General features: G+C 39.9%; 1 protein-coding gene across 1 annotated transcript in view; it reads right to left on the reverse strand.

Annotated features, from left to right (window-relative positions):
* TEC (tec protein tyrosine kinase) overlaps positions 1-14,497 on the reverse strand; it is a 153,156-nt gene that overhangs the window by 12,021 nt on the left and 126,638 nt on the right. Inside the window, exons 9-14 of the mRNA XM_059067278.2 lie at positions 12,285-12,339; positions 9,930-10,009; positions 8,600-8,733; positions 4,987-5,061; positions 4,062-4,233; positions 3,723-3,939 (exon numbers count right to left, since the gene is read on the reverse strand). Coding sequence (XP_058923261.1) covers positions 3,723-3,939; positions 4,062-4,233; positions 4,987-5,061; positions 8,600-8,733; positions 9,930-10,009; positions 12,285-12,339 — 733 coding nt within the window. The remainder of the gene's footprint in view (positions 1-3,722; positions 3,940-4,061; positions 4,234-4,986; positions 5,062-8,599; positions 8,734-9,929; positions 10,010-12,284; positions 12,340-14,497) is intronic.

The following is a 14,497-nucleotide window of genomic DNA, read 5'->3' on the forward strand; positions in this document are numbered from 1 at the left end:
AATCTTAAAATTTGTATGGAGACACAGAAGACCCTGAATAGCTTAAGCAGTCTTCAGGGAAAAAAACAGAGCTGGAGGTATCAGACTTCCTGACTTCAGACTATACTACAGAGCTACAGTAATCAAGACAATATGGTACTGGCACAAAAACAGAAACATAGATCAATGGAACAAGATAGAAAGCCCAGAGGTAAACCCACACACCTATGGTCAACTAATCTATGACAAAGGAGGCAAGGATATACAATGGAGAAAAGACAGTCTCTTCAATAAGTGGTGCTGGGAAAACTGGACAGCTACATGTAAAAGAATGAAATTAGAACACTCCCTAACACCATACACAAAAATAAACTCAAAATGGATTCAAGACCTAAATGTAAGACTGGACACTATAAAACTCTTCAAGGAAAACATAGGAAGAACACTCTTTGACATAAATCACAGCAGATCTTTTTTGATCCACCTCCTAGAGTAATGGAAATAAAACCAAAAATAAACAAATGGAACCTAATGAAACTTAAAAGGTTTTGCACAGCAAAGGAAACCATAAACAAGATGAAAAGACAATCCTTAGAATGGGAGAAAATACTTGCAAACGAATCAACGGACAAAGAATTAATCTCCAAAATATATCAACAGCTTATGCAGCTCAATACTAGAGAAACAAATAACCCAATCCAAAAATGGGCAGAAGACCTAAATAGACATTTCTCCAAAGAAGACATACAGATGGCCAAGAAGCACATGAAAAGCTGCTCAACATCACTAATTATTAGAGAAATGCAAATCAAAACCACAATGAGGTATCACCTCACACTAGTTAGAATGGGCATCATCAGAAAATCTACAAACAACAAATGCTGGAGAGGGTGTAGAGAAAAGGGAACCCTCTTGCACTGTTGGTGGGAATGTAAATTGATACAGCCACTATGGAGAACAGTATGGAGGTTCTTTAAAAAACTAAAAATAGGGCTTCCCTGGTGGTTCAGTGGTTGAGAGTCTGCTTGCCGATGCAGGGGACACGGGTTCGTGCCCCAGTCTGGGAAGATCCCACATGCCATGGAGCGGCTGGGCCGGTGAGCCATGACTGCTGAGCCTGCACGTCCGGAGCCTGCGCATCTGTAGCCTATGCTCCGCAACGGGAGAGGCCACAACAGTGAGAGGCCCACGTACCACAAAAAAAGAAAAAACAAACAAACTAAAAATAGAATTACTATATGATCCAGCAGTCCCAGTACTGGGCATATAGCCAGAGAAAACCGTAATTCAAAAAGACACATGCACCCCAATATTCATTGCAGCACTACTTACAATAGCCAGATCATGGAAGCAACCTAAATGCTCATTGACAGATGAACAGATAAAGAAGTTGTGGTACATATATACAATGGAATATTACTCAGCCATAAAAAGGAATGAAATTGAGTCATTTGTTGAGATGTGGATGGATCTAGAGACTGTCATACAGAGTGAAGTAAGTCAGAAAGAGAAAAACAAATATATTAATGCATGTCTGTGGAACCTAGAAAAATGGTACAGATGAACCGGTTTGCAGGGCAGAAGTTGAGACACAGATGTAGAGAACAAATGTACGGACACCAAGAGGGGAAAGCTGCAGGGGTGTGGTGGTGGTGGTGTGCTGAATTGGGTGATTGGGATTTTATACACTAATGTGTATAAAATTGACTAATAAGAACCTACTGTATAAAAAAATAAAATAAAATTCTGAAATTAAAAATAATAAACTACTAGGGCTTCCCTGGTGGCGCAGTGGTTGAGAATCCGCCTGCCGATGCAGGAGACACGGGTTCGTGCCCTGGTCCGGGAAGATCCCACATGCCGCGGAGCAACTAAGCCCGTGAGCCATGGCCGCTGGGCCTGTGCGTCCGGAGCCTGTGCTCCGCAACGGGAGAGGCCACAACAGTGAGAGGCCCGCATACCGCAAAAAAAAAAAAAAAAAAAACTGCTAAACTTTCTTTGGGTTATTTGTATGGAAATATGTTAATATAAATGTTTCAGACTTTACATGAAATTCCTAAAAATCTTATATGTTCTGGTATAATGTTATAAGTCATAATTCTAGTTACTACTTTAAAATGTGTATCTCAGAAATAGCAAAAAAAAAAAAAAAAAGAAAAGGTGGAGAAAGAGGAACTCTTGTATACTGTTGGTGGGAACGCAAATTGGTATAGTCACTATGGAAAGCAGTATGGAGGTTCCTCAAGAAATTAAAAACAGAATTACCATATGTATGATCCAGCATTCTCATTTCCTAGTATGTAGCTGAAGGAAACAAAATCAGTACCTTAAAGAAATATCTGCACTCCTATATTCATAGCAGCATTATTCACAATAGCCATGATATGGAAACAACCCAAGTGTCCATCAATGGGTGAATGAATAAAGAAAATGTGGTATGTATATATATACATAGAATGGAACATTATTCAACCATAAAAAAAAAAAGAAGAAAATCTCATCAGTTGCAACAACATGGATGAACCTGGAGGACACTATGTTAAGTGAAACAGACCAAACAGAGAAAGACAAATACTATATGCTATCACTTATATATGGACTCTAAGGGGGAGAAAAATGGAACTCACAGAAAGGAAGACTATACTGGTGATTGCCAGGGGTTGGGGGGTTAGGGGAAATAGAGATGTTGGTCAAAGGGTACAAACTTTCAGTTACAAGATAAGTTTTGAGGATCTAAGATATAGCATGATGACTACAGTTAATAATAGAGTATTGTATACTTTAACAGGGTCTAACAGTTCTACCAACATACTGAAAATAGACACATTTGGGAAGAATAGGCAGAGAAGAAAAAGAGAAAGAAAAAAAGAGTGGAGCAGAGAGGGAGACAGAGTAAGAGAGAGGAAAAATTAAGAAGCGCCTCCATCACAATAATTTGGAACCAGTAATAGATTACTTTTTCTAGTATTTTCTGGAGTTAACATCGACTCCATCTCTTTCCAGTGAAGAAAGTGAACAAAAGTATTTCTTTTATAGTTTCAGCTTCTACTGTGTGAGATGGAAAACAGCTTAGGACTTAGTCAAAGGATGAGTCAACCCTTAACTTCCCATTTATCACCATATGCATGTCATTTCACTTCTCTGATGCTAATTTTCTTATCTATAAGACAATGTGGTCATAAAATCTGTTATGATTAGCTATCTCATGGGATTCTTATGAAGACCAAATGTAATGCATGGTAACTAACTTGGAAATATTACCTATGTAATTATGTATGATTTAATAAACAGGTACCTATGTAATTATATACTACATGTATTAGATTTAATAAAGATCTTTCTGTTAAAACTATGGGGCAAGTTAAATTTACCACATTTAAAAGTAATGGTGAGGGCTTCCCTGGTGGTGCAGTGGTTGAGAGTCCGCCTGCCAATGCACAGGACGCAGGTTCGTGCCCCGGTCCAGGAAGACCCCACATGCCGCGGAGCGGCTGGGCCCGTGAGCCATGGCCACTGGGCCTGTGCGTCCGGAGCCTGTGCTCCGCAACTGGAGAGGCCACAGCAGTGAGAGGCCCGCGTACCACAAAAAAAAATTTTTTAATTAAAAATAAATAAGTAAATAAAAGTAATGGTGATATATTGTTGAGAACAAAACTTGGGTATGAACACGTCATTGCTCATTTGTTGACCCAGATTACAAAGGAATTTGGCTGGTGATGGGAAGGCAGGTGGTTTGCGATTACCAGGTCTCTGTGGATGAAGCTGTTTCTCTCCAGGTACTCCATCCCTTCACACACATCTTGACACATGCTCAGCAGCACATCCCTATTAAAATGGCCTTGTCTCTGTCGGAGGAAATTCAGAAGGCATCCCCTTTCCATGAACTCGGTAACGATGTAAATGGGTTTCTGCTGGGTGCATACACCATAAAGCTGTACTAACTTCGGGTGTGTCAGTTTCCTGAAAGGGAAGTCATGCAATACACAGAGTTACTGCAGGGAAAGAAACCACCAGGGGTGTTAGCTGGCAAGGGGCCACTTTTTAATACAAAAAGGGGAACCAGCAAAAACATAGAAACTTACATCATTACTTTAGCTTCTTCTATAAAATCTTCCTCACACATGGCACCTTCCCTAATAGCTTTGATGGCTACTTTGTACTGAGCTCGCCACTTGCCAAGCCTTACTACTCCAAAGAGTCCACTCCCCAACTCCCTCATAAAGGTCAGCTCTGACGGGTTAATCTCCCATTTTTCTGTGAGACAGAGGGGGAAAGTGATAAAATTTAATCAGGAGAATACAGTAGGAATCAGTGAGAAACAAAGAAACTATAACCAAGGTCAATCTAAAACTTACAAGGTAATACAATTACCAACACATAGCAGACTTGCAACCTGCCCATAAGCGACAGAAGGTGGCTTTCCTCCCTCTGGGGAGGATGGACCCCTTCTCAGCTGTCACAATAAAAGCAAAGTGAACTGAAGAAAGCAAGAAGATGCTGCACAATAAGCTAATAATAATGGAGCTTGAAAGTTAAAGGTACTTTTTTCTTTTTTAAACAAATACTTCCTCCTTTACCATTCCTCCCCCTGAAGTATTTTTTTCTTTTTCAATTCCATCAAGTTGGAAAGAGTTTAACCTGTTTAAAAGGCTTTCACCAGTAGCACAAAGACAATCAAGTTGCATGTCTTCTCTATTACCTCCATCTTTACTTTCCTGTGAGTAGCCAACCAAGCCCAGTGAGAAGCAGGAAAGGCTTTGATTTATTTTAGAAGTAACATGGTAATGCTTATTTTTCACTGACAGACAGTTTTCTACCAAATAATGAATAATGATGAAAACAGAAAACCTAGGGTTACTACAGCTATAAGTGTAATCATCTAACATCTCACATGGTAAACTTATATAAAAACAGTTCCACTATGTGGAATTCTACACATCTAAACTGGTCTTGTGATAATGGGTTCTTTTCAAGGAAAATTTGCCATGCAACTACAAAAGGAGTTACCGTAGCTGAATCCTGCAGTGGTTGGTGCATTCTTCCCCTTTGTGCTAACTGGGTACCGCAGCCTTGTGACAAGTCCTAGAAATCAAAAAGAGTACTACAGTTGAATTCACTCAATCATTCTGCATAGTAAAGTGCGAAACTAGAAACTCACTTACAAAATTCATTCATTTATTCACTTAGTGCTCATCTTCTTTGTGTATATATAGCCCTCTGCTATATGCTAGCAAAAAATAAAGGAAGGCAGGAAGGAAGATGATCCTACTGTTGTCAAAACCCAGTCTGTGTGCCTGATGCACAGTGAGGCCAAACAAACTGAAATGTCGGAGTCTGGAGCAGAAAAAGGTTTATTGCAGGGCCAAGCAAGGAGAACGGGGGGTGGGTGGGTGGTGGGTGGGTAGGGGCTTGTACTCAAAAGACCCAAACTCCCCAGAGGCCTTCGACAAGGGTTTTTAAAGGCATTGTTAGGGGAGAGGGTAGTAAGACAAGTGATCAGCTCGTGGACCTTCTTCTGATTGGCCGAGGGTAGGTAACAGGGTGGTGTTTCAGGAATCTCAATCATCAACCTTCTGGTTCCAACCAGCCTGGGGTCTACCTGCTTGTTGTCAGCATGTAGTCACCATCCTCCACCTGGATGGGGGTCTTAGTTTCTGCAGAGCAACTCAAAGATATGGATCAGATTGTTATCTACATCCCTTCAGGAGGAATTAGGAGTCCTGTGACTCTAATCATTAACTGCTTGAGCCTGCTCTTTGGAGCTTGGGGAAGGCTTAGGAGATTAAAGCCTTTTTTTTTTTTTTCCAACAAGAAACTGGAAACACAGAGGAGCTTTTGTACCCAGCAAGGCCCCCACAGGGTCCTGCCTGGTTTCACTACTCTCTGAGCCGACAATTTTTAAAATATACGTTTTGGGCTTCCCTGGTGGCGCAGTGGTTGAGAATCCGCCTGCCGATGCAGGGGACACGGGTTCGTGCCCCGGTCTGGGAAGATCCCACATGCCGCGGAGCGGCTGGGCCCGTGAGCCATGGCCGCTGAGCCTGTGCGTCCGGAGCCTGTGCTCCACAACAGTGAGGCCCGCATACCACAAAAAAAAAATAAATAAATAAATAAATAAAATAAAATAAAATAAAATAAATAAATAAATAAAATATACGTTTTTATTCATTCAACATTTTTTTTTTAAATACAGTGTTTATCAGGCACTATGCTAGCATGGTAATGCATGCAACATTGCAACATCTTGCAAACACTTTAAAGGATGTTAAAAGGGTTCCAACTATTATTATCAATTATTATTTCATGTTCTTTTCAGTATGAGATTTGAATTATGAAATGGAATTACAGTAGTCTACTAAAATTAAAGTGATTCACCTGACATAACTCAGCATTTGTAATCTTAGCATTAAAATTGGGCTCTACAATATTAACGACTGGGAATAACACAACTACTAGAAATCAGTGAGGTACCTTAAATCCTTTAACTTAAGTTGCTTACAGTACTAAATAAGAAATCCCAGGTATTTCTCCTATAAACACCTGTAGCACTATGTATTCCCTCTAATACAGCATATCTCATAGTAATTTAATATTGTTATGTACTTCTCTGTCTCCCCTACCATATGGTAAGATCTGGGAGAGACAAGATCAATAGCCATCTAGTTCACCATAATATCCCTACAGTTTGGCATAGTTCCTGGCATGCAGTAGGCACTTAATACATGTTTCTGAAATGAGTGAATTGAGATAATGGTGAAGCATAAAAATTCACACAAGAACAAAAGGAAAGAAATAGGGGAATGTGAATGCTGAAAAAGACTAGAATAAAAGATAAGAAAAAGTTCTTCAGGGGACAAATTGATATGAAATCAGTTCCTCAAATGTTAAACACAGAGTTATTATATGATCCAGCAAATCCATTCCTAGTTAGTACCCAAAAGAAATGAAACATGTTTCATGCAAAAATTTGTACACAAATGTTCACAGCAGCATTACTCATAATGGCCAAAATGTAGAAACAGCCCAAATGTCCATCAACTGATGAATGATACAAAATGGATAACAAAATCCACACAATGGATTATTATTCATCAATAAAAAGGAGTGGAGTACTTATATAGGCTACGACATGGAGGAATGTCAAAAATATTATGCTCAAAGAAGCTAGTCAGAAGAGACTGCATATGGTATGATTCCATTTACGTGAAATGTCCAGAATAGGCAAATCTGTAGAGATAGAAAGTAGATTAGTGGGTGCCTAGGGCAGGACTGGTGGAGGGGTTAAGGGGTGACTGCTAATGAGTTCAAGATTTCTTCACAGGGGATGCTGAAAATGACCTCAGATTATGGTGATAGTTGGCACAACTCTGTAAATATACTAATTTAGAGACCACTGAGTTGTACACATCATGTGGGTGAACTTTATGGTGTGTAAATTATATCTCAGTAACTGTTCCTATCATTATCTGAGAGATGTGAAGAGAGTCACAAATAGCAACAGACTTGGCAAAGGCCTTCGATAAAATTTCAAAAGTTAATTTTCCATAAACTGGGCTGGACACTTGGCTAACCATCTTTGAAGTCAAAGGCTAGAACTCTTTCTATCTCATCCTCTGGAGCTTCCAAGGGCACAAATGTGGTTTCTGGTTTTGTTTTTGATGTTTGGTTTATTCCCACTCTGGTAGTTAAGTGTAGCAAAGATTTGGGAAGATGGAAGACGTGTCTGGGACACTCTTATGCTAGTCTTTGGAAGCCTCTAACACAGGCCTAAACCTAAGCTGCTCATCTGGCAGCTTCTGTGACAGCTGTGACACAGACATACCTTGGATTTTAGTTTGGTACTGTTAAAGAAAGAAAAATATTCAATGATGCTTTTAAAGATGGTCCAGCAGGCTTTATTCAGGACCACTGTGATAGGTATAAGGATCACTGCAATGGGATTTTAAAGTGGGGGAGAGAGATGGGCCCGACTCCAAATACAGCCTGGACAAATGAGAACTCACAGCCAAGGAGAAGGGTGGGGAATCAGTGGATAGAAAATTACTAAAAGAAACATCAACACAGGGAGGGCTTAGAGTGGTTCTGGCCAAACTAATCAAACAAGATTCTTGCTGAAATAAGCCAGGGTACCCAGACATTACCCAGGGGGACGGTGGAAGGCGAGGAACCCGACCAGTTATTGAGGGTGATTAGACATCAAATCTCAAGGGTAAGGGGTTCTGGTTAAAGTGACTTAGCAGGGTTATTGACAAAACTGGATTTTATAAGAAAGTGTACAGATGGGCCCAGGAGATGGTCCAGGAGTCTGACTAAAGTTTGGTCAAGCAAAGAACCTTTGTCAGTACCAAGGATGTAGACCTTGTATTTTATGTGGCAGATGTGAACGTTTGCCACACACGATAAGGATAACTTGTGTTTTAAGGTCAAGACGGGGCTTCTTTAGAGTTATTATTTCTGATTTCTCTTTGTATATATCACTTCCTTAATATGCAGTAATTTTAAATCAATCACTTTCTACAATTAACTACAACATAAACCTGCTCAAGGAAGAATTCGTCACAATGTCTAATCATTTTAATCACTACTTTATATTTGAAATAGGTTTTAACAGCTCACTTACCTGCTGCATTGTGCTTATGATATTCAATAATCTCAGGAATTGAACCAAAAGCATGTTTTTCTGCCAGATAATACTTCTTTGGAGATGTCATTGTTTCCTTTATATGATAATGCCTGAAACCTGATGAACCTTCTCTGTAACAAAAATCAGAATGTGTTAGAACCAAGTTGGAATAATGTAACTTCACCCTTAAGATGTTTTCTACCAGCATCCCTACATATGGCCCCCACAAATTTTATTTTTCCCCATGTTCTTCTTAGCTTCACCTTTCAAATTAACAGATGGAAGTTATAAAGTGGTCACTGACAACTGATACTTGGTCCCTTGCATGAGATCGTGAAAGAGAACATTTACCAAAACTCCATTTACCAACAATTAAAAGTCTTAAAATAGCTATTAGCTGGATACTGGTTTTTGTCCCTGTTGTTGGTGTTTCAAATGTCCAGAAGACCTCTAAAATTAATAAACTAGACGTACAAATCAGGTACACATTCTATTTTAGGTATCTTAGGTCTTCCTGAGTCATCTCTTGCTGAAAATCCTTTCCAGAGAATTCTTGCCACTGTGAAGATAAAGCTCAAACTCCTTGACATGGATATGACGTGTCTTCCACTTCTACCTCTCAGGCTTCTCTCTCCTCCCTTCCCCCTACCCCTCCCATTCTACAATCCAGCTACAATACACTGTTGTCAGCTCACCAAGTGCTCCCTCACTTCCAGGTCCAGGCAATTTCCTGTGTCAGAAACACAGTTCCCTCTCTCCAACTTTTGCCTGCCTCACCCGTCAGGTCTCACATTGGATGTCAGTAGACAACGTTAATGCCTAACTCAGATGTGTCTGGGCTATGTACCACCCACCCCCACCCCGACATACAAACACACACACACACACACACACACACACACATGTTGCCCTCCCTGCATAGCAGTCACTCACACATACCATCACTGCCTGTTTGCCTGTCTGAAAGAAGCCCTCACTAAGCTACTGGAGGGCTGGGTCTGTGTCTTCTTGGCTCAGTGTGGTATCCTTAGTACCTAGCACAGTGCAAAGTAATTATCTGTGGAATGTTGCTAAAGTTTCTGTAGTCATTCAGAACAAATATATATATGGAAAATGATGAAAGTTACTAGATATGAATATAAAAATGTTATAGACTTTAGAAATCAAGTTCAGATTTTTTTAATGCTGAATTGTAGCTTATTTTTTGAAAATTAGGAATCCATATAAACTATATAAGAACTTCATATAAAAACTCTGAATTTAAGCAGAGAGAGAGAGAGAGAGAGAGAGAGAGAGAGAGAGAGAGAGAGAGAGAGATATTACTTACCCTCCAAACTTTGTATAAAGGGAGACTGTGTACATGCCTGGTTGACTGGAATCTCTTACCATAAAACCACCTTCTTTATCCTAAAATCCAAGAAGAAAATTTTTTTTCAATCCAGTAACAAATACCAATGCCACAAGGAAGATCCAAGAACCCAATCTTATGATTTTATGATTATTATCCTCTGCCGAGAAAATCTGCTTTGGAGAAGCACAACTTACCAACAGGTAAGTCATCCACGTGACCGTCTCCCATCCATGTGACCTTCTACTTCACATTACTGAACCGTGAGATTAGTTAAAGAAAGCACACTCATAATTCCCCACAATCACAACTCTTCACACACACTAGTACGAGACATTTCAACAAGACAATCTCTCAGGGTCCTTCCAGAACTAACAGACAAAATTTTGCAATTCCTTTATGTCCTGGACATGTGGGGACACAGTTACTGAAAAATGTATTTCTTAATGACTGGGTTTCATTTCGTACATTTTTCATGTTTGCTATAAGCCTTGAATCCCGACTCAATATCATCTTCTATCCACATAGCATTTTTCCTGTAAATATCTCAGTGCTCTTTATAGAAAGATATTTTTAAAAATCCTTAATTCCCCTGGAAATCGATGTTAAATATCACTCTTTACGAAAGGAGAGACAGAGGCACAAGCAACTTAAGCATAGAAAACCAAAAGGCAGCAACACACTGAATGACCAAAAGCTAAATCCTCATCAGGTTCTTAGCCTAAGAGCAAGAAACAGAAGCTAGGAACCTCAAATACCTCTCCACCAATAATGCCATAGTCAATCTCTAGCACTGAAATTGCTTTAAAATGAAAGTGTGTTTAACAGATTAAAATAAATTTTCTTCTTATTCCTAGGAAAGACAATGGAATGAAATAAAGTCCCACAAATAAATCTGATAAGAACAATTAGGGACAATGATCATAACAGTTAATTGATCAATAAAACATGTTTATTGAACACTTATTCTGTTTTAATATGTTCTAATATGTGGAGGTACTCAGTCCTCAAAACAGTCCTATGAGGTAGGTACTATTGTTATCTCCTTGCCTATTTACTTTACAGGTAAGGAAATGGGGCACAGAAAAGTTGGACATTTGCCCCAACTCTAACAGCTAGTAAGTAGCAGAGCCAGGATTTGGACCCCAGGCCTTCTAGCTACCCACTTCCCTAGAGCTGCCTCTCATTGTGAGGTCACAAGGGAGGCGTGTAAGAATCCTGTATTGGCAGAGGGGCAGGGAGAGGTGACGTGTCATCTGAATCAAGCAAAGTCACCTGCTATTGCTCTCGTAACATAAACTACAGAAAGAAGTGTCCAAGTAAACCTCCACTGTGGATACTAAGCAGGAGATAAAATGAGAAAGCACAGGTTTAAAAGACTGGGAGCAATTATTAAACAGAATAACTAGATCATAAATGCAGAGAACAGTAGGGGTCATCATCTGATCCAACCTTTCCACCTTACAGATGCAAAAAACACTAGAAAAGTCAGAGCTAGACTCAGGTGGTCTCCTCATTAAGTCCACTTAGTTTCCTCTATAGTAGATTTCATCCTTCCACTTTACTTCTTTGTAAAGTGTAAGAATTTTAGCACATTTCTAAAGACAACTAAATATTGTGTTAAAACTTAATTTATAAAAAATAGCACCTAACACTGATGTAAACTATTTTAAAACAAAGAACTTCAAGCAAAAAGGAAAAACACATGTAAGTACTAATATCAAGGTAGCAAATGATAAATCAGTAAGAAACAATAAAGAAATGTTATCCACATATAGCTATTACTTATTGCTATGAGTTTAACTATTTTCCCCTCACAAAACATACTTTGGAATTCTAACCCCTGGTACTTCAGAATGTGACCTTCTGTGTAGATTTATAGCGGGAATCAAGTGAAAATGAGGTCATGGGGTGGGGAGCGGCTAATCCTATATGACTGGAGTCCTTATAAAAGGGAAATTTGGACACAGAGCCAGGCATGCATAGAGGGAAGAACCACGGGGAGAAAAGGAGAGGGGCCTGGGACAGATCCCTCCCTCACAGCCCCCAGCCTCCCTCCAGCCCACTGGATTGCAGGCTTCTAACCTCTAGGTCCATGAAACAACAAACTTGTGCTGTTTAAGCCACTCAGTCTGTGGTACTTTGTTACAGCAGCCCCAGGAAACTAACAGAGCAGTCTTCACTTTTAAATGATTTCAAAAAACCAAAACTTGTACTTACGCCATAGTATTTTTTGGGCTTTAGAAACAGAGGTAGGTGGAATTACTAATCACGGATTCGTTAAAATTGATTTTGTGCTGAAACCAAACCTACAAGACAAGTACAAACACTTACTTCACTTCTAAGGAGTTGCTCTGCTTTGCTTCTATTCGTATTTCTGCAATACCATCTGAACAGAAAAAGATAGGTTTAAGGCCTCAGGTTTTTTAAATTGTTCTTTTTTCTTTTTAGGATTAGCAAGGTATTGATAATATTACTCATCATTAACAAACAATAAATAAGAACAAGACCTCATTCATAATCTCAATAATATAGACAACCACTAGTAACATTTGGATACACATACAGGCAGACTTTTTCTACCCATATTTTTATGAAGACACATATGTATGTCAACATTCTTATTTTCTTTATTAAAGTGAGGTCAAGCTACACTTGCTATATCAGAACCTGAATTTTTCATATAACAGTATACGATACACACCTTTGCAAAGCAATGTAGTCCTGTGCATCACGGTCTGGATGCGCCATCATTTATTTAAGCTATTCTTCATTATTTAACATAAAAATCATTTCCAATTTTTAACTATTATAATAATAGCAAGAATGAATTTTACCCCACTGACTCAAATACACAGGAAATGTCACCACATTATTGTCTTGGATTCCAATTAAATCTAATCCCAAGCCCCCATCCCACCAACAGGCAGTAGATTTCATCTCAAATCATCATGAAGCCTCCCCCACAAATTTCACGAAGGTCCCAGGTACTGAAAGAAACAGAGCAAAACAGAAGAGCAGGCCTCCTGGGTCTTCCAGACCTACTGGTTCCAGCACAGCCCCGACCCCTGGCAGCTCTCCGAAGGTCTACTGTAGGAATCCCGCCAGGGCCAAGCAGTGGCACCTGCCCTCCCACCACTCTGTGCCAAGCCCCTGCATATGGGTGCCCCTGCTTAACCTTTGAGAAATCTTTCCTAAGGAAAGATGGATACTGCCATCTCCCACCTCATCCTCAGAGGTACTCCCCTCTCCCTGCTTCCCGCAGCCCATGCTCTCCAGGGGATTATCAGCAAGTTGGCCAAAGAAGATGAACTCAGACTGTCAGCTTTAAACTGGGGTTTTTGTTTTGTTTTGTGTGGTTTGTTCTAGATGGACTTTAGTCGGCAGAGAACCCTCCATCACAGTCCTATTTCCCAAGGATTCCAATGTTATGAAACCAGCTTGGCCCCTCTAAACCTGGGAAGTTCCCACCACTGCCTCAGGCTTTTATAAAAGAAACAGCATCTGCTTTTGGCCCAGCAAACACCCCAAGACAAGTGAATACAAAGGACTTCCCTGACTGAGGAAGGGAAAAATAGAAAGAAAAAAATACAAGATCATTTTTGGTCTGGATTCTTTTATGCAGGTGGAGTGGACAAACACAAATTATAATCTCAACACAAGCCAAAAACTTTTTTATTTGGAGCCTGAAGTGATTAACCAGGCCTCAGAATTGTGGGTATTAAGATCTCATTGTTGTGGACCCCACTTTTTGAACTGAGACCAAGTTCAACAAAATTGCAAATTTAAATTCTGATCAATTTCTGAATGCAACTGAGAAATAAAATAAAAGAGAACAGAATGGATTCTGTCCCTAAAGCTTTCCCATTGATAGAAGAAGTATTTGTCAGGATACCAAAAACAATCAAAAAAATTAATTAGGAAAGGTAGCTGCAGCTCTCATTATGCATTATAAACCAGCAGGACCTGAAAGATTGAAAAATAAAATTCTCTTTATTAATCACGGGAGTTCCAAGCCCACATCTTCACAGTGAGAGTAAACGATGGAGGCTCAGGTTCACGTTCAGATGCAAGAAATCAGTAAAGCTAGATTGTGGCTCTCAAGAGAAAATCGATACTCAAGAGAAAGAAAAAGGTCCTTTCCTCACTTGGTATATAGTCAAGCTCCTGGGAAGGGATAAAAGAAATAAGGAAAGAAAAAAAATTCCACAGCACAAATCCTATTCTAAGTGGTCATTTGTATGGTATTTGCCGTTTCCCCAGAAAGGATGTTTTCCTCCCTAGGATATACACTCAGACCCTGAAGGGTCTGTTGAAGGAAGGAAACGAGGAAGGAGTAGTGAACAAATCAAAAGATGAGTCATCTCATGGAGAGTATTTCCTAACAGTTCTTTGTGGCTTCTCTTCCTCTTCCATGATACCTATCACCAGGCAAGGAGGGAAAGACAAGCGTGGCTCTGCTGAACGCATCCTGTCGGGAAGAACGATGCACACGTGGTGAGCCGGAGAGCTGCCGCCCACATGCCAGCCCACGTGCATCGCCCACG

The sequence above is a fragment of the Kogia breviceps genome, chromosome 6 (assembly GCF_026419965.1).
Source record: "Kogia breviceps isolate mKogBre1 chromosome 6, mKogBre1 haplotype 1, whole genome shotgun sequence".
Lineage (NCBI taxonomy): Eukaryota > Metazoa > Chordata > Mammalia > Artiodactyla > Physeteridae > Kogia > Kogia breviceps.